This window comes from Bubalus kerabau, chromosome 15 (assembly GCF_029407905.1).
Source record: "Bubalus kerabau isolate K-KA32 ecotype Philippines breed swamp buffalo chromosome 15, PCC_UOA_SB_1v2, whole genome shotgun sequence".
In the NCBI taxonomy this organism is placed as follows: Eukaryota; Metazoa; Chordata; class Mammalia; order Artiodactyla; family Bovidae; genus Bubalus; species Bubalus kerabau.
The window spans coordinates 29,021,967-29,046,862 of record NC_073638.1 but is presented as its reverse complement, the minus strand read 5'-3'; the positions used below and the strand labels follow the sequence as shown (position 1 = coordinate 29,046,862).

The 24,896-nt window shown below is 40.5% G+C and overlaps 2 protein-coding genes across 3 annotated transcripts in view; one reads left to right on the top strand and one right to left on the bottom strand.

The window, feature by feature from the left end:
* Positions 1-24,896, bottom strand: part of UBE4A (ubiquitination factor E4A) — a 42,213-nt gene continuing 17,317 nt past the window's right edge. For both annotated transcript variants that reach the window (XM_055548220.1, XM_055548221.1), the window contains 13 exons: positions 24,103-24,294; positions 22,836-23,169; positions 21,664-21,784; positions 19,585-19,889; positions 17,885-18,017; positions 16,370-16,557; positions 14,106-14,206; positions 13,883-13,996; positions 10,752-10,926; positions 6,283-6,463; positions 5,663-5,810; positions 4,426-4,583; positions 1-2,798 (listed from right to left, as the gene is read on the bottom strand). In XM_055548220.1, coding sequence (XP_055404195.1) covers positions 2,669-2,798; positions 4,426-4,583; positions 5,663-5,810; positions 6,283-6,463; positions 10,752-10,926; positions 13,883-13,996; positions 14,106-14,206; positions 16,370-16,557; positions 17,885-18,017; positions 19,585-19,889; positions 21,664-21,784; positions 22,836-23,169; positions 24,103-24,294 — 2,280 coding nt within the window. In that variant the 3' untranslated portion in view covers positions 1-2,668. The remainder of the gene's footprint in view (positions 2,799-4,425; positions 4,584-5,662; positions 5,811-6,282; positions 6,464-10,751; positions 10,927-13,882; positions 13,997-14,105; positions 14,207-16,369; positions 16,558-17,884; positions 18,018-19,584; positions 19,890-21,663; positions 21,785-22,835; positions 23,170-24,102; positions 24,295-24,896) is intronic.
* Positions 11,409-12,877, top strand: LOC129628761 (histone acetyltransferase type B catalytic subunit-like). The gene is given in 4 exon segments (XM_055548222.1): positions 11,409-11,429; positions 11,483-11,767; positions 11,770-12,342; positions 12,345-12,877. Coding segments are annotated over 4 exon segments (1,242 nt in total). The 5' UTR covers positions 11,409-11,422; the 3' UTR covers positions 12,722-12,877.

Genomic DNA, 24,896 nt, shown 5'->3' with positions numbered 1-24,896 from the left:
AACAGTGCAGCATCAGCCTCTGGCTTGTAAAGGCACCCAGTAGACTTATGCTCTGTGCAATGGCTGCTTAGCAACCAGCATCAAATAAAGTAATGAAGCTTTTGTAGAGTGTGATACCAAATAGCAACTGGCACCTTCACCTGCACCATTAAAAAAAAAAAAACCTTTGAAGTTTCTTTTGGTTTTCACATATCCATTAAAAACTATATTAAAAACAAACAAATCCAGATTGCTTGATAAAGCCTACTTAAATAATTTTCCAAGTTTAGTATTACCCTCTTAGTAAGCAATACTAGAGCTGATTAAAGAGTCTTCATTTTTCTATCATACTCTAGCAAAGTCAACACATAAAGCTAGGTATGTCAGAAAGTCTGCTCTAATAGACTTAGAGCTTGCTTCTGAGTTCTAGACAACACCACCCCTCTTTAAGCTTCCAAGTGTCCATATGCACCATGTTGTACCAAGATGAGAATGTTTTAGTCTCATTTTTGGGATGTTCTTGAATTATGTCAAGGAAAGGAAAAAGGCACAGAGGACACTTGGTTTCCTTACCCATAGTGGCCTTAAGCTATGCACTTGCCTTTGTGATGAGTTTAAAGATATTCAGCAGCATTCATGGTGCCATAGCCACTCATAAAAAGTTTTAGGAAAAGAGCTTTAAAAAAAAAATTGCCAGAAAAGACTTACAATCTGAAGACTTAATACAGAAGTGGAATACAGACACAGATACAAGAGGCAGCATAAGGTTGTTAACTAGAAAGCTGCTGGGAACAGCTGCCTTCTGAGGTTTTGTGCCCGTTTTTTCCTTCCTTTCTCCTATAAAACTCTGGTCTTTTCCTCACTTCTTTTAAAAGTAAAAATATCCTATTTTATTGGGTTTAGAAGATAAATGCAAGTAGATTGAAGCTTATTTTATACAGTTCATTCTCAGAGAAGTAGAAGATAATAAATAGGAAATGAAGCTCATTTTCAGAAAATAAACAAATCCTGTCAACCTGTGCCTTAGAGGCCCAGGGAACACACTGATTTACTATCATACGTTCTAGTATTTGTGAGAGTCCTGGACTGCCTTTTTCATTTATAAGCACAGTGACAGGCAACATCCACTTTTTATCTAGTGTGGGATGCCCTCTAACTTCAGAGTTTCCTGCTGGAACCATCAAAAACACATCAAGGACTGCTTATAACAACTTGTATTGGATTACCATAAAACTACCATCTTATTTGAAAGAGGCTATGGTTAACAATAATGTCCTTGAAGTGAAGCAATGACCTCTACTTCTAGATCATATCACTCTTGTTAGTTGTATTTTCGGGTTTAGAGGGATACTGGTATAGACAGTCCATAGGGGAATGAGACTTACTCGGCATGTTAAGCTGCATGATTTAGTAGGGAGCTCAAGCTCAACTTGTAAAGTGAGGGGCCCATCCACCTGCTAAATAACTGTTTAGGGCTAAGTGGATATTTAAAATGGCTTGTGGACACGGTTGTGCTCAAATTCCTATTCTGTTAATTGATGACCTAAGGCTGAGTTAGAAGCAGCTCTTATCAGGTCATAAGTCCAACCGAACATGAACTATATACATTTTACAGTCTCAGAATTCTGTCTAGAGTAAATGTTAGTAAACACGGCCACATACTGCATACATCTTACCACGGAAGAGACAATATAAAGTGGTTCTCTGTATTACACTAGGCCAATATAAAAAAGTACATGGTGTGTGTGTGTAGCTATATATACACACACACTGAGATACACTGCTGATATTAGTGTCTTGAAATGACATGTCTCATGGTTATAATAATTGTTGCCTAACTTTTCTACACAAGCCTGGTCCTTAATTTCCAGTAAACAAAAAGGGCCCCAAGAGCCTTCTTTTTTCACCTTGGAGTTTTCTGAATAAAGTGTCAAAACTGCAAATTTGTTCTCCCAATCCTCCTAAAAATATTATAGGGCTAAGTTTCCTGTGTAATGACAACTCCATGGAGGAGTGTTTGCCCTCCAAGGTATCTCTGAGTTAGAAGAGAACACAAAACTGAGAGCTACACACCGAAGTTGCGTAAGATTCCTATTTTCATCTCATCTGTCATCTTATTAAAAAAATCTACTCAAACATCAAGGTATCTGCTTTTATATAAAAAGTTATTCTGTAACAGTGTAGAGCTGTAACAAGGAAAGGGGCTGAAGTCTGGGTCATGAAGACTAGTAAGTACCTTGATAACACAGGACTTTCTGATACCAGCTGTCACTGAAATATGTGATATCATATACTTAAAAGCAGTGCTCACCAAAGATGTTTGAGCAGTTCTTGGAGAAGAAATAGTAAGGAGGTGGGAGGTTTTAATAGCTGAAGTTAATATAATTTAAGGAAGGAAAAGGGAGAAGGAACAGGAAGAGATAACAAAAGGTAAAAATTAGTGATTTCTAAATGTGGTGATGCTATAAGAAGTATAATTTCCTGTAAGCCAGGTGCATTGTAAAGTTCTTAGGAATTTTAATTATCATAATTTGAGCAAGAGCAGTTCTCTAATTCAGTAAAGAGGAAAAAAAAATAAAAATAAAAATAAAAGGCAAGAAAAAGGAAAGGAACAGAACCAGAAAGAGAGAAACCACAATTGTTTATCTACACTCTGGGGTTGGTTTTTGGTTTGCTTAGGTCATAGCATTTATTCAAGTTGCTCCTTCTGTTGTTGTTTCCTTTCTGCGAGCCACCGTTGGATTTTTTCTTTTAGTTCTGTGTTTGGCCGGATCTGGTCCATGGTGAGGGGACTACGGTTAAAGGGATCTGTTTGGTCACTGGGACAAAGAGAAAAAGGGAGACGGGGTTATTTCTGTAAGTTCTCACATCCTCAGCCAAAAACAGAACACCTGGGCATCTCACCCTGAGACTGAAGCTAGAGGGTATTACTCTGATTCTGAATCAAGTGCCAGCTTGAGGTTAGAAAGAATGAGATAAGAGAGAGAGTGATTCGGAAGAGGTTTCTTTGCAGATTATTTATTTACTTTGTCTCTCTGCTTAACAAACATTATCTCAACAATGCTCTTCAGATGGGGTGGGTGGGGGTGTGTGTGTGTGTGTGTGTGTGTGTGTGTGTGTGTGTATGTTAGCTGCTCAGTTGTGTCTGACTTTTTGTGACCCCATGAACTGTAGCTTGCCAGGCTCCTCTGTCCATGGAATTCTCCAGGCAAGAATACTGGAGTGGGTAGCCATTCCCTTCTCCAAGGGATCTTCCTGACCCAGGGATCGAACCTGTGGCTCCTGCATTGTACGCAGATGTTTTACCATCTGAGCCACCAGGGAAGCCCCACTCTTCAGATGGTATTTGATTCCATTTCCCTAAGACAGAGACCCTGTACAATCATGTCAGCATAAAGAGCTGTTTGGAGTTTTAGTGACAGACTCCTGAAACAGTATAAGACGTTAAAGGATAAAGCTTTGTAGACTGACACTTGATTTAGTTAACCGACTGCTCTTCAACTAATGCAGATTATGGCTTCCTCCCAGGTAAGATGATTTATAACATATTTTAAAGGCTAATATATCTTCTTTCTGTATTCTGAAGCCAAAATAAAAATATAAATTCTCAGTGACACTTTGGAAGAGACATACTGCCCAGCACAGCATCATGCATATAGTGAGTGCTTAATCACAAACCATCAAGCAAAACATCCTTTTTTCCAATATTTAAAAAATATTATTTCCCTAGATCTGGTCAGCTTATATAACTTCATTTTAAATAGGCAGAGTCTCTCAGGACCCATTTCTATCTAATGTTGTACTTAGAGAAGATAGGCTGAGGAAAACTTGAAGTCACCATGGCTGAGTCTAACAGCTGGAGCAGAATGTCGGTACACCCATATGATGAGTGTAAAACCTGAATTAAAAAAAAAAAAACCCAATAACCTGTCTTTTATATTTTTACAACTAAAAGTGAAAGTGAAGGTTGCTCAGTCGTGCCTGACTCTTTGCGATCCCATGGACTATACAGTCCATGGAATTCTCCAGGCCAGAATACTGGAGTGGGTAGCCTTTCCCTTTTCCAGGGGATCTTCCCAATCCAGGGATTGAACCCAGGTCTCCCACACTGCAGGTGGATTCTTTACTAGCAGAGCCACAATTTCAAATCAACTTATACTCCAGGTTGACATATTTTCTAATAAATATTGATAGGAATTATTTCCTTGAGGAAGAAGAGGTAAGGTTAGCACCAGCATTTCTTAACAGAGTGTCTTATATCGGAGATGTTGACATCCTTAACAATCAAGTGATATACTTCCACCAAAATGCCTCCTCCACACAGCACGTTAATAAACAAACAATCTGGGGTACCTACTGGGTGCACAGTACTGCAGTGGGAGAAAAAGATGACAGCAGACAAAGGTACATGTGTACTCCTGAGGCTGCTTCTGGGGGCTGGCTCACCTGAGCAAATGTCTGGCAATGGTGGATCTGTCCACAGTCACTCTGGAGGACGGCAGCACCACAGGGTCAGACATCAGTGTGCTCATGATGGGGTCCAGGAACTCATCGCAGGCATCAGCATAGGTCTCCTCTTCCTGCTGTTGGAGGTCTGCTAGGGACTGAGCGTAAGAACCAGCCAGTTAGGGGGAATTAACAGAAGCAGCTGAGTTCAAAATGCTCCGTGATGATTCCCTAGTCTTAAGGGGTCATTAATAACCCTGTACAGAGATAGGAATAATTTTTAACTTTATGGTCTAAACAAGCCAAGATGGATATTATAGGAGCAAATTTAACATTTAGCCCCAACTCTGAATCTTCAGTTTGGCTCAGCTGCTAGTGGTCATGACTGGAAATGAGTTTAAGTGTTAACAGGGAACAAAACAAAACAAAACACCACAGACAACATCCATACTTCCGACAACAGCTCTGTTGTAAGGGGATGCGAGGTTGCAGGGGTTCTTATTTGCATAATTACAGAGCCATTCATGCAGTGTGTGTATGAAAAGCAGTTTCTGGTTTTAGGTACAAACAGGTGTAGGAATTTAAAAGTGCCTTCAGCATTTGATTCCTTCATGACGCTAGCTCCTCAGGGATCCATCTACCTAAGCTCTAGGCAAAGATGAAGCCCAATTCAATAAAAAAGTAACTCAATGAAGGGAAGACTGTTATCAATTAGGAAGGTTTTCCATTAGACTCTGCCATAATTTTTCCTTTTTCGTAATTGTTAATGAAGCTGCTTCCACCAAAGGAATTAGCTGAGTACAATATAGTATTTTAATGTTTAAAATGTATGGCTATTCCTATATAAGCCATTTACAGAGAACAGAGAAAAATCAATAAAAATCAATGACTAGAAACTACTAATCTTGAATTCTATTCTAAAAAGTTCTGCGTTAATATCACAGATTTTCAAATCTGTTGGTAACCTTGTACAGAGAAGTTTTCATAAAAACAACCTATTAAAAATCTGTTAATTCTTTTAGCAGAAGCTTATTTTTCTGTGCTCCCCTTCATATTGAAAAGAATATTACTATTAAAGAATATGGTCGTTTTACTTATCGACTGGCCAGGAGGATTCATTCATTTATATTTTCTCAATACAATGCTTTTCCCCCATAAAGTTGGGTAAAAAGCAAAACAGCTGAGTTGACAACATGATTTTTATTGAACATGTTAATAAGCAAATTATCCTCCTCACCTTGATTCTCTCTGCTAAGTTGCTGAAAGCTACAATCATATTCCCAGGCTTATTTATTTTCTTCAGGACTCGGACTGTCTGTGCAAAGAGAGTTGGGGAATAGGAACGGCCATCCTTGGGCACAGTGGCACAGAAATTCTCCTCATCCCTGGAAGGTCAGAATCAGAAAGAAACTAAGCATCAGAGGGTAGATCAAAGAGGGCAATAACGGAGGGCTTGAGGAACAAAGTTCCCCATCACTTAGGTATCATGAATGTTCTTTTGTTATAGAATGATCTCTTCTAATTTTTAGGAAGAAAGTCTTATTAAGTATCCGGTGACCATAAAAATATACTGGTTTAAAAAAAAAAAGAAAAGTACTGCTTTTCCAAACAATGAAACAATTAGTAAAGTTTATCTTTGAACAGATCAAGGCAGAATACTGGAAATTCTAAATAACATCCCACAGGTCATACGAAATCTCATGATTTAAAACTGCAGAAGACTACTTAGTCAGCCAACTAGAAACAAATCTTTTCTACTTCCACATAATTACCAGCTAGTTATTTCATTCTATTAGTAAAACCCCCAGTTAAAACATGAGCAAACCCTCTGGCCTGCCCCATTTAAATTTTAGGTACCCAAGATTTAAGTAGATGGTGCAGATATCTGAAACGAGCTGCTGGGGTTTGAAGTCAAATTCACTGAAATCCTTGACTTTTAAGGCCCCCATCTTGGGGCCAACCAGGTGCTGCAGGAAGTAGTTCAGCATGGAGATGATGCGCTCGGCCAGGAAAGGATGCACAAAGAGGGACTTGATCTCTGGAAAAAAAGCCAAAGCCTGTGAAAACCCAATCCACTAGAAATCTTCAATTTACTGTGTCCTAGAGTTTTACTCGGAGAAGGCAATGGCACCCCACTCAAGTACTTTTGCCTGGAAAATCCCATGGATGGAGGAGCCTGGTAGGCTGCAGTCCATGGGGTCTCTAAGAGTTGGACACGACTGAGCGACTTCGCTTTCACTTTTCACTTTCATGCATTGGAGAAGGAAATGGCAACCCACTCCAGTGTTCTGGCCTGGAGAATCCCAGGGACAGGGGAGCCTGGTGGCTGCCATCTATGGGGTCACACAGAGTCGGACACGACTGAAGTGACTTAGCATAGCATGGCATAGAGTTTTACTTAGAGACCTCTGGGGACTGCTTTTTTTGAAATACATTTTCACTGCAGTAATATTAGAAAATATTAGATAAGCAAAGCAAACAAAATACAAAAACAACCACTCAGAGTAAACACTAGTTACATTTTGCTAATATGTCCTAGCTTTTCTGTCCATATTTACACACATATACATTTTTAAAACAAAGTGATTATCATGTTATATATACTCTTTTTTCATTAACAGTATCATAAATATCTTACATTTATAGGTTCCTGTGCTGTCCAACATGGCAGCCACGAGCCACATGTGGCTATTTAAATTAACCACAACTAAGTAGAACACTCCAGTTTCTCAGGTACACTAGCCACATAGCAAGTGTTCAATGGTCACGTGTGGCCAGTAGCGGTAGTATTGGACAGTACAGAGTTACACATTTCTATCACATAAAGTCGGCTTCCCAGGTGGCTCAGTGGAAAAGAATCTGCCTCCTAAGCAGGAGAGGTGAGTTTGATCCCTGGGTTGGGAAGATCCCCTGGAAAAGGAAATGGCAACCTACTCTAGTATTCTTGGCTGGGAAATTCCATGGACAGAGGAGCCTTGTTGGCTACATTGGCAGTAAAGAGTTGGACATGACATAGCAAATAAACAACAATCATATAAGGTGCTACAGGACAGTGATGATTTATACCCTTAATGGCACCCCACTCCAGTACTCTTGCCTGGAAAATCCCATGGATGGAGGAGCCTGGTGGGCTGCAGCCCATGGGGTCACGAAGAGTCGGACACAACTGAGCGACTTCACTTTCACGTTTCACTTTCATGCATTGAAGAAGAAAATGGCAACCCACTCCAGTCTTCTTGCCTGGAGAGTCCCAGGGATGGGGGAGCCTGGTGGGCTGTGGGGTCGCACAGAGTCGGACACGACTGAAGTGACTTAGCAGCAGCAGCAGCAACAACCACCAATATGATTGCACCATGAATTATTTATTTACTCTGTCTTTGTTGCTGGATATTATGATTGTTTTAAATATTTTCCTGCTAAAAGTATTATACTAATTAATGAACTTCAGTGTGTATACATACACCTTTTAGACTTATTATATCCTATAACGAATTTGTAAGAAACTGACTGCTAGGTCACTAATTCCAAAATAATTACATACATGCCAAGTGCAACAAGCCAAGTAGAGTACAGCTTGTTTAGTATTGCTGGTTCTTAATTTTTCCATTTTAGTCATTATATACTGACTCTACTACTGGTGAGAGTTTAGTTCATATTCTTGTCCCTCTTCTCCTAATATAAATTTCCCTAATATATAAACAGATCTTTGGAGAAATAATTTAGATTTTTCATTAAGAGTGTGAAAATATCACTTACAACAGAGCCACACAGTATTCTAAAAATTATATAAAGTAATAATAATAATAATAAATATATATATATATATACACACACATATATACATACATACCTTTTTTTTTGCTGATCTAGCAAGATACTTGGAAAGGGGTGCATGGGCGGAGAGCAGGAGGGTAAGGGAACCCAGGACGACTGCTCTGCCATGTGGCTCACAGTCTCAGGTTTTATGGTGATGAGATTAGTTCCTGGGTTTTCTCTGGCCCATCATTCTGACTCAGGGTCCTTCCTGGTGGCACATGCATTGCTTAGCCAAGATGGATGCCAGGGAGAAGGATTCTTGGAGGGGGTAGGGCACGTGGCATCTCCTTTTGACCTTTCTCAAATTCTTCCGGTTGGTGGTCGTTTAGTTCCATGCTCCTTACCAGGACCTCCTGTCATAAAATAACTCACGCTAATCGCTACTATGGTGCCTGGCCAGGGTAGGCAGTTCAGTCAATGTGTTTCCCCTAACAACTCCCAACTCAGAGACTTCACACTCAAGATACTTCTTGGGAACTGGGGTAGAGGCCTCTTTGTTCTGTAACTTGTTTCAGCGGACAGTGCTGCTACTGCTAAGTCACTGGGGTGGTGTCTGACTCTGTGCGACCCCATAGACAGCAGCCCACCAGGCTCCTCTGTCCCTGGGATTCTCCAGGCAAGAATACTGGAGTGGGTTGCCATTTCCTTCTCCAAGGCAGGCATGCATGCTGAGTTGCTTCAGTCATGTCCGACTCTGTGCAAGCCTATGGACAGCAGCCCACCAGGCTCCTCTGTCCACAGGATTCTCTAGGCAAGAATATTGGAGTGGGTTGCCATTTCCTCTCTAGTGAGCTGAGTGGGTATACTTTTAATAAAAATTTTAATCATTTTTTTGCTTACTTTCAGAGTACCTATCATTAAATCTTTCTAAATTCTCCACCAGAAATGCAGAATTCTAAAAAACAGTTTTTAGAGATGTTTTTTCGAAGTTTCCATTCATCACTCCAATCTGGACTCCAATTTTATAGGCCTATAGTGTGGTGGTCACACAAGCTACCTCCACCATCAGCCTGGGAACTTCCTTTGCATCTCTCTTATGAGATTCCACTTTCCTCCTTCATTTTGACGGAGTATGTTTATCTCTCTGTAGCTTCTCAAGAAAGGGTACACTGAAGTAAATTTGATATCGTCACCTCTGAAAATTTCCTTACATTTACCCTCAAACAGGACTGACGGTTTGCTGGCTATAGAGTTCTAGGCTGAAAAGATAATTTTCCATCAGAACTGTGTTACAGCTTCAAATGTCACTGTTGTGATATTCGAAGACATTTTGACGCTTAAACCATTGCACATTACCTGATTTTTCTCGGGGACCTTTTAAGATCTCTTTACCCTGATTTTCTAAAATACCTCAATGATATACCTTAGTGTGGGGGTCTTAAAGATTCCCTGTGTTGGGCACTTGGGGGCTCCTTTTGATTTAGAACCTCTTAGTTTTGGGGAATTTGGAGGGTATTATTTCTTCGCTCCCTTTCATTTTTCTCTTTTGAGACTTTCTAGATTGATATTTTCTTCTTTCTCTTCTAATTTCCACCTTTTTTTTTTTTTCCTGTTCTGCTTTCGTTGAAGAGTTCCTTGAATTTATTTTCTAACTGTCCTACTGACTTTTCAAAATTTCTTAAGTTGTATTTCTTCAACTTGTTCTTTGGATAATCTCTGGTATTGCCTCTTTGTCCTTGTCAGGTATGCTGTATCTTCTTTCATCCCTCTGAGACTTCTAAAGATATCTGAAGGTGTTTTCAGCTATTATTTGTGTTAAGAGGATTTTCTCAAATGCCTGGTGATCCTTGGTTGTCATTTCGTGTGTGTGTGTGTGCTTAGTCACTCAGTTATGTCTAACTCTGTGACCTCATGGATTGTAGCCCGCCAGGCTCCTCTGTCCACAATTTTCCAGGCAAGAATACTGGAGTGGGATTCTCCAGGGGATATTCCCAACGCAGGTCTCCTGCATTGCAGGGCGATTCTTTACCATCAGAGCCATCAGGGATGCCCCCATTTCATATATAACCAATATAAATTATTAATGGAAGTTTTTACTTTTAGATACAAAGTTTTGCAGTGTGTATTTTCTACTTACAGCACAGCTCATTTCTGATTAGCTGCAGTTTAAATGCTTGACAGACTCATGTTGTGAGTGGCTACTGAACTGAATAGTGGAGCTACAGAGGGAGTGGAGATAAATTTTATGTCTCTGATCTACCACATTTAACCAGAGTTCAAGGATATTTTTTCAAGTTAACACAAACACCCCCAGATATATTTATATGGCTATGTTGTCCTCAAGAAAAATGACACTAACTTATGCTTTCTGGCAGCTGTGTGAGGGTGACCATTTCCTCATTTCCATGTCAACAATGGGCAACATTCTTTCTGAAGCTTCTCTAGTGATTCACTTCCTCTCAGACTGTGGAGGAGGATATGGTCACCAGAGCCTCAGTGGGGCTGATCCCTCAACTGAAGCAGATCTTAACCACTGCATTTTTGGGGAAAGCAGTGTGTTGTGTCTTTACCTGATGTCAGAAACGCGAGGGTACCGATTGTTTCATTGGACATGATGTTATGGAAACGTGCTAACTGTCCAAACATCTGTAGGCCAGCCTCCTTCTCTCGTCGGGCTTCTGGAGTCAGATTGTCCCATTCACCTCGGTCCTTCTCAATTTGCTGAATCTTTATCTTGCTCAAATACTACAGAAAGCAGAGGTGGAATGGATCAGAGGACAAAGCGTATTGAAAGGAAGATGATATTTAAGAGGTCCTATTTAAAATCTAGTCCACTAAGCTGGGAAAACCAAGGACTACAGAAGAGACAGGAGGCTTTATTAAGTTTAAAAAGAAATTGTGGAGAGATTTACCTGGTGGTCCATTGTTTAAGGTTCTGTGCTTCCATGGGTTCCTGGTTTGGAAACTAAGATCCTACATGCCGCATGGCACAGCCTTTAAAAAATTTTTTTAAAAAGAAACTGTGGAAACATTGTTTCAGTCTGGGGAGAGTAATGGGTTATTCCCCTGGAAATATTATAGTCTATGAAACAGAAAGGAGGATAAACAGTATATGAAACATTGATAAAAGCAAACAGGCTACAGGGAAAAAAGGCTGACCCCGTCCTGAAAGAAGGAAAACAAAACCACCCCCCAAAACTGCTTATGAAAAAACAAAGCTCGGGGTGCTCGCAGCTCGGAAATGGCGGGTTTGATTAATTAAATCACTTCCAACTAGTCTTTTTAAAATCCTGTTTCTTAGGATTTGGTGCTATGGAGAAGTTTTTGGTTGAATACAAGAGTGCAGTTGAGAAGAAACTGGCTGAGTACAAATGTAACACCAACACAGCAATTGAACTGAAATTAGTTCGTTTTCCTGAAGATCTTGAGAATGACATTAGAACTTTCTTTCCTGAGTATACCCATCAACTCTTTGGGGATGATGAAACTGCTTTTGGTTACAAGGGTCTGAAGATCTTGTTATATTATATTGCTGATAGCCTATCAACAATGTTCCGTGTGGAATATGCATCTAAAGTTGATGAGAACTTTGTGTAGAGGCAGATGATGTTGAGGGGAAAATTAGACAAATCATTCCACCTGGATTTTGCACAAACACGAATGATTTTCTTTCGTTGCTGGAAAAAGAAGCTGATTTCAAGCCATTTGGAACCTTACTTCACACATACTCTGTTCTCAGTCCAACAGGAGGAGAAAACTTTACCTTTCAGATTTATAAGGCTGACATGACATGTAGAGGCTTTCGAGAATATCATGAAAGGCTTCAGACCTTTTTGATGTGGTTTATTGAAACTGCTAGCTTTATTGACGTGGATGATGAAAGATGGCACTACTTTCTAGTATTTGAGAAGTATAAGGATGGAGCTACACTCTTTGCGACCGTAGGCTACATGACAGTCTATAATTACTATGTGTACCCAGACAAAACCCGGCCACGTGTAAGTCAAATGCTGATATTGACTCCATTTCAAGGTCAAGGCCATGGTGCTCAACTACTTGAAACAGTTCATAGATACTACATTGCATCTCCTTCTGTTCTTGATATTACAGCGGAAGATCCATCCAAAAGCTATGTGAAATTGAGAGACTTGGTGCTTGTGAAGTTTGTCAAGATTTGCCCTGTTTTTCCCGGGAAAAGTTAGGATTCAGTGAAGATATGGCAATAGAGGCTCAACAGAAGTTCAAAATAAATAAGCAACATGCTAGACGGGTTTATGAAATTCTTCGACTACTGGTAACTGACATGAGTGATGCTGAACAATACAGAAGCTATAGACTGGATATTAAAAGAAGACTAATTAGCCCATACAAGAAAAAACAGAGAGATCTTGCTAAAATGAGAAAATGTCTCAGACCGGAAGAACGGACAAACCAGATGAACCAGATAGAAATAAGCATGCAACATGAACAGCTGGAAGAAAGCTTTCAGGAACTCGTGGAAGATTATCGACGTGTCATTGAACGCCTCGCTCAAGAGTAGAGGTTATACTTCTCTGTACAGAAAGTTTGCAAATTTCTGTACATGTGTTGTGAAAATCAGATGATGACTTTAATTTTAAAAAATTTTGTAACATTTTGCTTACATTAAAAGTTATCTATCTTTAGTTGAAAAAAAAAAAAGAAAAGAAAAAACAAAGCTCTATCAAATATGCAAGATGTCTGGAAGGAGAACCATAAATATTTAAAACCCTCTATTTCTCATCACTCTTGCTGTTGCAGCAAGCATGTTATGCTTATAGTCCCATGGAGATGCCATCTGTGTCATCTGTTCTGTTATACAGCTTTTGCCGAGAAAGGTCTATTTATTATAGGACTTGTTTTCTAAGGCAACAGATCTAAAAATCTTCAAGTATGGGATTATGATCAAAGCAGGAGCATTTTTTCACAATTTAAATACAAGTTACTGGGAGACCACTAATCAACATGAGGCCAGTGTGGGCTATCTATCTGACAGGCTACCCTCATGACTTACCTGCTCTGTCTCCCTCTGGGTCACTGCCCTGTCTTACATCTGTTGCAGATAAAGGGAATTTTTATAGGAGCAAGTAGCAGCTCCATAAGAGATGGTTAAGCTGAAGGAGCTGAGTGGCCTCTGGTGTATGTAGTAAAACTCATGTTTCAGATAGAGCTAAAGATTTGGGAAGCAGTGCACAAACGAAAAATACTGATGATTTGGAGTCTCTATGTGAAAAAATTTACCCAAACCAGAGACTTTTTTCAAATAGTGGCATAAAAGTCAGAGTCTTTTAGGAAAGAGGGGTAAGGATCATTGCTTTAGTTGGTCACTGTTACCAATGTCCTGCAATGGAAGAAAGCTGAAAGTCACTAACTGAATGAAGATTCTCTGATTTCTTTCTGTAGTGCTGGACTGATTAGTTGGGCCAGTCTGGCCTTTCTTTCACACCTTCTTTTCCACTCTGCCAAAATCTCATCCTAGCTCGTAAGGCTTCGATGACCCTTGATCTTGGTCTCTAATGGAAGAATATCTATCAAATTAAAACGGCAAGGTTGGCAGTACATTACTACTTTCAAAATTTTGGTGTCCAAGACAGGTACTTGGGGCATGAGGATTGCTCTGTTATGACTAAGAGGTAAAAAGTATGTATGATGGTATAAGAGCAGTTAAATCTGTTTGTTTTACCTGTATGGCTTCATCCAGAAGGAAGATGGCATCATTCATTAGCAGGTTAAGAAAGCGGAGGAAAAGTGGGGGATTCATGGCTTCTAAATTCTTAGAGGCATAGTCAGCCAAATCCTGTAAGACCCAGCCCAAGAGAAAACCAGTTTAGTCTTGAATCACAACCCACTGGGGCTTATCTGCAGTGAAGATAACTCAGTTTTGTTTTCACCAAAAACACTCTCACCTTAATGCTCTCTCGATAGATATCTGTTCCCCACATGTACTTGAGGATGGGATACATGGGGCGGCGGTAATTAAACTTCTGCTCAAACTGATGGGGGTCTCCTGGAGTAAGGTAGAGCAAAACATCAGCAAAGCCAGTGCCATTAGAGAAAGAATACGAGCTTATGTCTATGTGCAGACAGACGGATATCAATCCTATCTAACTCTTTGTGACCCCACAGACTGTAGCCCACCAGGCTCTTCTGTCCATAGGATTTCCCAGGCAAGAAAGATGGAGTGGGTTGACATTTCTCTCTCCAAGGGATCTTCCTGACCCAGGGTCTGAACCTGTGTCTCCTGCACTGGCAGGTGGATTCTTTATCTCTGAGCCACTGGGGAAGCACTATGTCTATGTGTAGCCATTTTTAGAAAATTCTGAATGTGTTAAGGATACTGGTAAAGCCAGTCCTGGGAGTTTAGAAAGATCTAGAGTTGTAGCCAAGTGTTTACTTATTTCCTTATCGATAGAACAAGAGGGAGACAGATATAAAGGATATAGACCTCAGAAAAGGATGAGGACTGAGCTGCAAAATAAAAGCCAAGGGAAACAAATGCTTTCACATCCAAACATAGAGTGCTTATCTGACTCTGAATGAGGCCTCTGAGCTAGCCATTGTGGCAGTGACAGCCACGTGCAGTATGGGCCACTAAAGTAATCCCCACATTCTTCATGGATAACATCCCAGCTCTGGGGCCAACTGGGTCCTGATTACTCTGAAAAATCAGGCCAGGAGCTGAAAATCTGAGGCTTGTACAGCTTTTGACATGCCAAAGGTACCACTAGAGCTCTACAGGCTGGGTCATAATAATAAAGGAGGAGTGTGGGATTTGGAGTCAGAAGACTTCGGTTTTCCTTCTGGGTCCACTTAATGCAAGTCTCTTAAATCTTTTTCAACTTCTACTTTCTCAGAAAATAAAAGTTATTATAATTCACCCTTGGGATTTCCCTGGTGGCCCACTGCTAAGACTGCATTCTCAAGGCAGGGGGCCCAGGTTCATTCCTTGGTCAGGGAACTAGATCCCACATGCCTCAATTAAGAGTTTGCATGCTGCAACTAAAGATTCCACACGCCACAACAAAGACTGAAGATCCTGCAAGCCACAACTAAGACCTTGAGCAGCCAAATAAATAATTATTTTATAATTCATCCTCTAGTATTACAACCAAAGAGTTGTAGTGGCCATAAAATAATTGCAGTGTTCATTGTGCAACTTCTTATATATATATATGTATATATATATAATTAAAATTTACATACACTATCTCAATCATCACTTCAACCCCATTTTATAAATGAGGAAACGAAGTCTCAGAGGTGAGCAAGTAACAAAGTCCGCATTCTAATACAGAAAAGCAGTCAGTAAAATGCTAAATTATCTCTTTAATGTTAACTGTATTTATCACCGGATGGTAGGACATTCCCTTTAAAGGGGTCTTAAATAACTGCTTTGCTATCTTGTTTACTGGTTGAGATGGGGTAATGCTTAACTCAAACACAGCATCTCAAGGTTAGAGCTCAAAAGGCCATGAGAGAAATTAGGCAATGTTTCCTGCTGTTATTCTTAATCTAACAAACTAGGAGAGTTAAGACTGTCTGGACAAGGTAAAAGAGTATGTCAATCAGCACACTGTCTTACTCTTCACCATTCTGTAATTTTGAGGCAATAAAAATATACAGACTCAGGTTTTAATTGGATAGCCATCAGTCATGTCTGACTCTTTGCGACCCCATGGACTGTAGACTACCAGAATTCTCCATCCATGGGATTTTCCAGGCAAGAGTACTGGAGTGGGTTGCCATTTAATTCTCCAGGGGAATCTTCCCAACCCAGGGATTGAACCTGGTCTCCCACATTGTAGGCGGACACTTTACTGTCTGAGCCACCAGGGAAGTTCATCAAAAAATATAGTAAAGTTATTAAGAGTATATGTCTTTCTTTTTTAAAGTGAGATAGATCTGATTCTACCACTTAGTTGTATGACATAAACAAATAATCTTTTTTGAGTATCCATGTCTTCACAGGGAAACAGGGATAATACAGTAAAACTTTCCTGTATTTTTGACAAGGAAATTCTGACAAGGTGGTGACAAGGAAACACTGTGAAAAAAGCACTTAGCATCAAGGTAGCACATGGTAGATATTCAGTAAATGATGGCTTATGGTATTTTCCATTTAAAAACTGATTAAGCAATGCATTAGTTTCTTGGTTCTAGATTGCTTTACCTGTAAACTCAATGTCTACAAAGACCTTGATGAGAGCTTCTGCAAGGTGGGATGCATAGGGAAAGTTGCAGAACACACGTTTCCGATGGAAGACACTGGATACTAAAGGATTTGGGGTCTGATCCATGTGGGGCATCACTGCTTCCAACACCTCAGCCAGTTTGGCCCTTAGGTGGGGATTCTTCATCCTATGAATAGGGCAGAAAGCAAACTGAGCAAGCAGAAAACTTTACTCCCAAATTTATAACTGTTTTTCTCCACATGAGGAATCAAAACATCATATCATCATATAATATCTGTACAGAGAGTTACAGGGGAAAACAGTACTGAGCAGTTTTGAGTCTGTCACTTTCTTGGGGATATGCAGAGTACACCATTCAGTTCTTAAGATCACAGCTTACCAATAATGAGGGTGAGTATGTAAGTTTTTATTTAATGCTCTGCCTTTCTGTTTATTTCTCTTTAATAATGTATTACTTACTGTTTACTATTCTCTGACAGCTTCACCTGGGATAAACTTGCCTTTCCAGGCTTTCTGGGGGTAAGGACCAGGATATAATTAATTATTCTACATTATTTACAATGCATACCAGGTGTGCCTAACACTTGTTGGTTTAGAATTTCTCACTAGGCCCGTTCAGTTCAGTGGAGGAGTGGGTTCTATCTGCATCTCCCCTACACAGCTCAGGGGACTGTGGCTCTGTGCAGAAAATTCTCACTTACGTACACATTGTTTCCTTTGGTCTACCACCACCAGGAAATCAGAGAAGCAACTCTACAGGTCAGTGAGCATCTTCTTCTGGGAAAGAGGACTGCTGCTGCTGCTGCTGCTAAGTCACTTCAGTCGTGTCCAACTCTGTGTGACCCCATAGACGGCAGCCCACCAGGCTCCCCCGTCCCTGGGATTCTCCAGGCAAGAACACTGGAGTGGGTTGCCATTTCCTTCTCCAATGCATGAAAGTGAAAAGTGAAAGTGAAGTCACTCAGTCGTGTCCGAGTCTTGTTGACCCCATGGACTGCAGCCTACCAGGCTCCTCCGTCCATGGGATTTTCCAGGCAAGAGTACTGGAGTGGGGTGCCATCGCCTTCTCCAGGAAAGAGGACTAGAAGCTGTGAATGTAAGTCTTGAGATCAGAGAGCATTTACCCAAGTTTACTGCTCATCCAATTCAGGACTGTAGAGCAAACTTTGTTATCAGACATTAGAAGATCATCAGTGCCTGGCAAGTTCTCTGGCATGAAGGTTAAGTATTTTAACCAGGGACTAGCAGGGGAATTCCCATCTGGTACCTTATATGCAGGTTCAAATTCTCTGTGGGCAAAGTCCTTTGTTTATTATGCCTCTCAAGTATGGGATTTTGGGCTACTCATAAGGATAGTCAGGTGATTCATTAATGTTAACACAACTTCTGAAGGCAACCCCTTATGATTCAGGCTTGTTTATTTCTTGGCTTAGAAGTCTTCTGAATGTTTCACAGCTCTACACTGTGACAGAGCCACGCTTTCAGCACGTCACCTTTCTATGCTTCCAGTGAAAATGGTGATAAAATGAAGGACATGTTCCAAGGAATCTGCCGATGTCTCCAAGATGTCATCGGCAAAGCGACGGAGAAAAATGAGGAAATCACCCAAGTTATCTGCAAAAAATTCTGAGAAAGAAAATTTTCACTGGAATTAGCCAAACATCTGACTCTCTGTATTAAGCAATATTTAAATTCTTCTCTTTTACTCTACTTAGTGAAGGTTTACAAGAACCCCAAATGTTCTGCAGGTACTAGGAAGGATGATAAGTTAAAAAAATGCAGGATCTCCTTTGAATGTAAGGCAATTTTTAGTTTTATCCAAGTAAATGGAAGAACAGTAGAGATATAAAACGTTGTTAACACACCAGTGCAGTTTAAGAAAGTACACTGATGGATATATATTTCCACACTCAAGATTAACTGTGAGTTAAAATAACCCTTCAGATGAAGAATCTTGAATAGAGATGAAAACATTAGATGACTATGGTCATCAGTCTCTGGGGTGCTCCACTGACCCTAGCCTTCTTGTATTTATGCCCTTGTATATCTCCTCCTCCACTACTCCAGAGATGATGGCATGTCATTTCCATAATTAGGCTATAAAAGCCTACAGCTTCCATTTTTGTCCCCTGATCTGAGAGACGCCAGCTGCCATACCATGAATAGTTACTAAAAAGAGTCCTGTGTGGCCTGGAAAAGAAGCCAGCAAGCAACTGTGATCTGCCAGCAACCACATGACGGCTTGTAAGCAGATCCTCCAGCCCTGGTCGAGTCTTCAGATTCCTATGGCCCTGGTGGATAGCCTGGCTGCAACTTGGACCATGCAGCTAAGCTGATCCTGGATTGCTGACCTGAGGGAACTGTGTGTAATAATGTTTGTTGTTTGAAGTTGCTATGTTTGGGGTAATCTGTTACTCAGCAATCAACGACTAGTACAGGGATTAAGAGCATGTAACCTGTACCAAGGGGAAAAGAAGTGCAGAGGGATAAATTAGGAGTTTGGGATTAACACATACATACTACTATATGTATGTAGGACCTACTGTATAGGTCCTGTGCTATACAGTAAGTCAACAAGGACCTACTGTATAGCACAGGGAATTTCTCCAATTTTCCAATTATATGGAAAAAAAATCTGAAAAAGAATGTATGTATGTATATATATAACTGAATCACTTTGCTGTACACCTGGAACCAACACAATATTGTAAATCAACTATATTCCAAGATAAAATAAAAATTAAAGAAAAAAAATGTAACCTAAATTTGATGGACAATATCTGCTGACCTCTCAACCAATATAACAGACATACACACTCTCCGTTCTGGGTTAACCAAGAGATGACTTTTTTTCCCTAAAGACTAGCACAGGGGGGAGGGTTAGACAGATAAGTTTATAAGTTGAATGACAAACTATATTAATGATAGAAACTAACAGCTCAGAAAACCCTGACTGCACTTCACCCTCTGAAGACTATTTTCTGATCTGCAGAGCAGTGGCAACATAACTGAGGAACCAGCTGTCAGTTCTCCCAGGCTCCGACCAACAGACATTATCTACGAGTTTGAGTTATTTCTCCAAAAACAGCTGAATGATAGCTAAGGTAGGATATTTTGTGTATTATACTTTCAAAGTGACCCAGTTAAACTCAGATGGCTATAAATAGGAAGTTCCCAAGGGAGAGCAGCTCACCTGGCACGTAAGCCAAAGAACTGTAGCCATCTGGCAAAGGAAAAGTCAACTCCATCAGCTGTGAGCCCTCGTTGCCTATGGCCAGCTGAACCAGGAGAACAGCCATGGACACCTGCAAGTTTAGGCAGTTTTGTAGCATCTGCGGCTCAGTCATGGCCGTCTTGGTAGAAAGATAGACGGTCATCAGTCGTTCAAACTGCTCCCGGAGGTTGTCAGCAGCAGGGTTGGAACTTTGCTGAGCATCCCGCCAGGCTACCTGCAGCCGATGCAGATTCTGGTTGATTTTTACCATCTGATCATGCAACCTGCCCTCAAGAAAGCAGAAGAGACTGGGTCAGAAGGCTCACACACAGATGGCTGAGTACAGACTGTTTCTGAAAAACAAATCCTCATGTATTTATTCTAGTACCCCCTTTTAGGATGTAGAGCTGCAGCTGTGAGGACACAGACAGCACACACGTTACTGACAGGACCGGGCTGGGAGTAGAGCACGGGGCAAATGTTATTCAACATATAGTTAGTTGCCTTTGGCTTAAATGCACTATCCAAAGAATAGTGGCTTGGCTGAGCAGGGTGTAGACTGGGCTTTTATTATGTACGATATGTAATGATTAGGCAAAGTACAAGATAGTTTGACACCACCCAAGGGCAATGATTGTACTTGGATGTGGGTATATGGACAGTCTTTTCATGGTTAGTAGAGAACTAAAGCTGGTGAGAATGGAGTCCAGATTAGCAGTGGTGGTGATGGTAGTGGTGGTTTAGTCACTAAGTTGTGTCCGACTTCTGCAACCCCATGGAATGAGGCCTGCAAGGCTTCTCTGTCCTTGGGATTTCCCAGGCAAGAATACTGGAGCGGGTTACCATTTCCTTCTCCGGGGGATCTTCCTGACCCAGGGACCAAACCCAGGTCTCCTGCACTGCAGGCAGATTCTTTACAGACTGAGCCACCAGGCACTTCCCAGATTAGCAATGACCACATATAAACCAGAAGCCACCTGGAATGCAACCTAACAGTAGCTTCCAGTCCTCGGATGGTCAATAAAAATTAAATGATTCTTCAAAAAGGGTCATCCAAATGTTCTCTAATGAAAGGAAGACCCAGAGTTCAATGTCATGGAGACTTGTGTCTGCGTGTACAGTCCAAACTCATTCTCTCTGGTCCCGTGGACGATGTCTAGTGTTAGTTAGCCAATAATGAGAAACTAGATGACTTTTACTTTCTGTTTTAATAGGTTAATAAATACATGGCAAGTTGTTATCTACTGTCTCATTTAAAATATCAATGACAGAGAGAGAAAGTAATCTCTAGTAAAGATATAATTTCATTTTTTGAAAAATCTGATGAGCTTTGAAAAATGCTATGTCATTTTAAGTTTCCCAAAAAGGCATTAAAAATTGCTGTCCTCAATATGCCTTCCTATAGGCTATAACTATGAGTGAGTAGCTATTTTCCCCCTTATTTATAAAATGTTCATCACAATCAGCTAAATCAGAGGGGGGGGGAAATCATAGAACAACATGTGGTTAGCCAGAACCAGACCATTTTCGGAAGTTACACACCTTAGCTTTCAAATTTTCACACATCCAGAATCCTCTTTGATACACAGATTTTTATGATCGTTCTGAAATCTCTTAAAACACTTCTTTTTGTCAATTTTGTCTCTCTATACCATAGAATAAAGCTTTCTCTTTTTTCATCAGGCATAGTAAGTAATGAAAATTGAAGAGCAGAATGTGAAATATTAAAGGAAAATTCCACTTGTGGGGATGACATAAGGAAGATAGTGATTTAAAAATGTGCAGATCAAAAGAAATATATAGTGTATCTTTACACTATATTTATTAATATACTGTATCTTTAATAAAAAAGTTTAACAGGTCAAAAATGCAAAATAAATTCAAGGTACATGGATAAAGCCAGTTGATCTAGACACAGATTAATGCGTATAATGCCTTTTCCTTTTAGATCCTAATGTAAGCCTTCAGAATAAAGTGAGATTATTATAATACTCACTTTTAACCTTCTGATATCAACACAACCAAACAGTTCTTTCCTAATGACATCAGAGGAGCTACCTGTGAAATCCCAAGTACAAGGTGTACTCTGTCAGGACAAGGTTCTCTGTTACAAGGTTGTAGTTCTGGGGAAACTTTGGCTCCTGTACAGCTGGAATCAAACAGGTCTCTTTGTCCAAACCTCAAAGAAATGAAAAGGAAGAGTAAATGTCTTGCCATAGACATCTATCTTGGCTCCAGTGTCCCTTTATTCTAGTTCAACTTCCATCCTGCTTCCAGTGAACTGAGTAATATCTTCTTAAAAACAGATCTTGTAACATTCCTACTCTCTTGGTCTAAAAATGTCTTTTAGCTTCTGTCTATAGAAATGCAGTTAAATCTTTTTAGCTTGGTCATGAAATCACCAAATATTAAAAGGAATGATAGATAGCACTGTAGATTTTTCCAGGAGATAGGTAATCATTTGTTACTATTCTGTGCTTTTCTGTATATAAGATTATTTGCTTTTGAGCATGTGTTACTTTTATAATTAGAAGAGCTAAAAAACTGGAAGTACATAATAATTAAGAGTGATTCATTCTGAGTGGTAGAACTAAGAGTGGTTTATTTTCTTCTTTTCACTTGTCTGTATTATTTGAGTTTTCTCCAATTTGGCTTCAACATTCTTCCTCCCCAGGCTTATTTCCTGCCAGTTTCCATACCCCTTCCCCCAGCTACCCCATGTTCTAGCCATGTGGAGCGTCCTACTGTTCTTAGTTGTTTCACAGTCTGTACCTTCACAGTTATTTCCTCTATAAAAGGGATTCCTTTGCTTGATAAACCCAACACATTTTTCAAGACTCAACTATGAAGACCTCCACCTTCTGCAGAATTCATCATTTACTCCCTTCTCTGGATTCCTAGCCCTAGACCGTATTATGATGATCTGTTAACATATCTGCCTCCTTTTGGATCCTTTGAGTTCAAAAAGGACAGGGACTGTCCTTTATTCATTTTCCTAAGAATGAATGAATGAGTGAATATCCAAGTCTGCCAAATTCAGAGAGAAAGTCTCAGTAAAGCATAACATCTAAAACTATCCATTTTTAAAAGTCTGTCTTTTAAAAATTTATAATAGCTTTTCTTTTTGCCTTATCTTCTTTGAGAAAGAGGGACCTTTGTGGAAAAGGATATGGAAGTGAAGGCCTTATGTTACACACACACAGTTTTGAGATGACCAGCTCCCCCCCTACCTCTCATGTGTACATTTTTTATTTTTCGTTCTTCATCATTCAACTCCTTCAGGGCACAGTAAGTAGGATTAAAGGTGAGGAGCCGAGAGGATCTGGGTTTGCAAAATGGCTGGCATAGCTTCAGGAGAGCAGCACCCAGATTCAGAAAGAAGGCATCCGAGGCATACATTTGGAAGAAGATTTCTGGCATCTGATTGGCCCAAATCTTGGTGCGGCCTGCGTTTGCATGCAAACAGTTTCCGAGCCAGGACAAGATACAGTGTTTGGTTTCTGGAGAGAGCTGGAGTAGGTTCTTCAGCATCTGGTAGATCTTTTCATGGTACCGAGCCATGAACTGTTTAACCAGAAAACACAACCACAGAACATTCCAGTTGCATAATCCTAATATTTGTTACTCTCAAACCTTAGCCACTGGCAATTTCCAAAAATACATGAATCCTGATCTTTCCCTTACTCTCCCTGTGCCCCCCCCATTCTGATTTAAAAAAAAAAAATAATAATTCTGGGCACGTGTAAGTCTTCCTGATGAGCTGCCAAACTACAGCTAGCATTTACATAGCTTTAGAGTAGGGGCAGAGTAGGGGCTGGTAAACTTTCTCTTCCGAAGGCCAGATGATAACTATTTTTGGCTTTGCATGCCATATGGTCTCTGTAGCACCTATTCAACTCTACCACTGCGGCATAAAGTCAAGCCATAAACAATACACAGAAGTATGTCTAGGTTCAATACAACTACTTACAAAAAAAGGCGGCAGGCTGGATTTGACCACTGCTATAATTTGCCAACCTCTGCTTTAGAAAGGTGTGATGATGGGAGATTTAAACTGCCCCCAGTTCAACCATTGATTGCCGTATGTTGGCCAGACTTATACCATATAATTTATGCTAGGAAGCCCAAACAGAGATGACACAGGGGAAAGGAGGAAAAGGAAAACGATTTGGCTTTTAAGCCGGAGTTCATTCAGAAGATTTTAGGACCTGAAGTTTTAAGAAATACCTTGGTGAGGAAAATGAGAATTGAGAGCAGGTGACTGTGCTACAACACAGGGCAAAGAATAGCAGCAGCTCATTCTGAACCAAACAAGGGTCTGTCCTCTGCTCTTAGCGCATGCTAAAAAGAGGACCATTTCTTTACACGATTACGGTAGAGAGTCACCCAGATCAATCTGCTTTCCCAAAAGGCTCAAGTAGCCTTGTCTGCATTTGCTTCCTGAGGAAACAATACTTAAGAGATTGGGGACCGGAATGCACCAGGAAACAGCTCCACCTGATGAATGTTGGCCTCCTGTACTTTGATCTCCTGGGGACTGGAACGAGATGGGTTCAGGAAGTAGCCATGATTTTCTATGACTCCCGGTGTCTTTAATAAGCAGGAGATATTCAAGATTATTCCTAGCAAGGTCTTCTGGTACATCTGTCCATTACTTGGATCCTTGGGCTGAATGTAGTCTACAAAAACCTGTAGGAAAAGACAAGTCCTAATCAATTGTCTGTATGATGAGGTAAGTGATGGGGTGAGAGAGCTTCAAAGAGTTAGGACTATACAGCAACCGGGACTTCCCTGGTGGTCCAGTGGTTAAGGATCTGCCAACGCAGAGGACGTTGCCGGGGTCCAGCCCTGGTGGATCCAAGGAATTCGAAGCGGGGACGGCGTCGGCGAGGATCAGGAAACAACTGCTTAATTAAACTTTAATTAAGGATATAAAGAGTCATAGAATAAGGATAGCTCAGTGAGGAAATTCAGTGGAGAAAAGAGGCTGAAATAAGGATAGCTCAGTGAGGAAATTCAGTGGAGAAAAGAGGCTGAATAATTCAGCCAGAAGGTGAGAGAAAGAATGACATGGGGAGACCAAGTTTCGGTGAACAAGGCCCGCACTTTATTTTCCAAAGTAGTTTTTATACCTTAACTTATGCATAGAGGATAATGGGGGAAGGGGTAGAGTCATGCAGCAAGCCAGGCTTTCTTCCTGCAAATTTATCATATGCAAAAGCTTAGGTGATTTGCATCATCTTTTGGCCCGGAGGCCTGTTAACATTTTAAGACCCTTTCTTCAGAAAGCT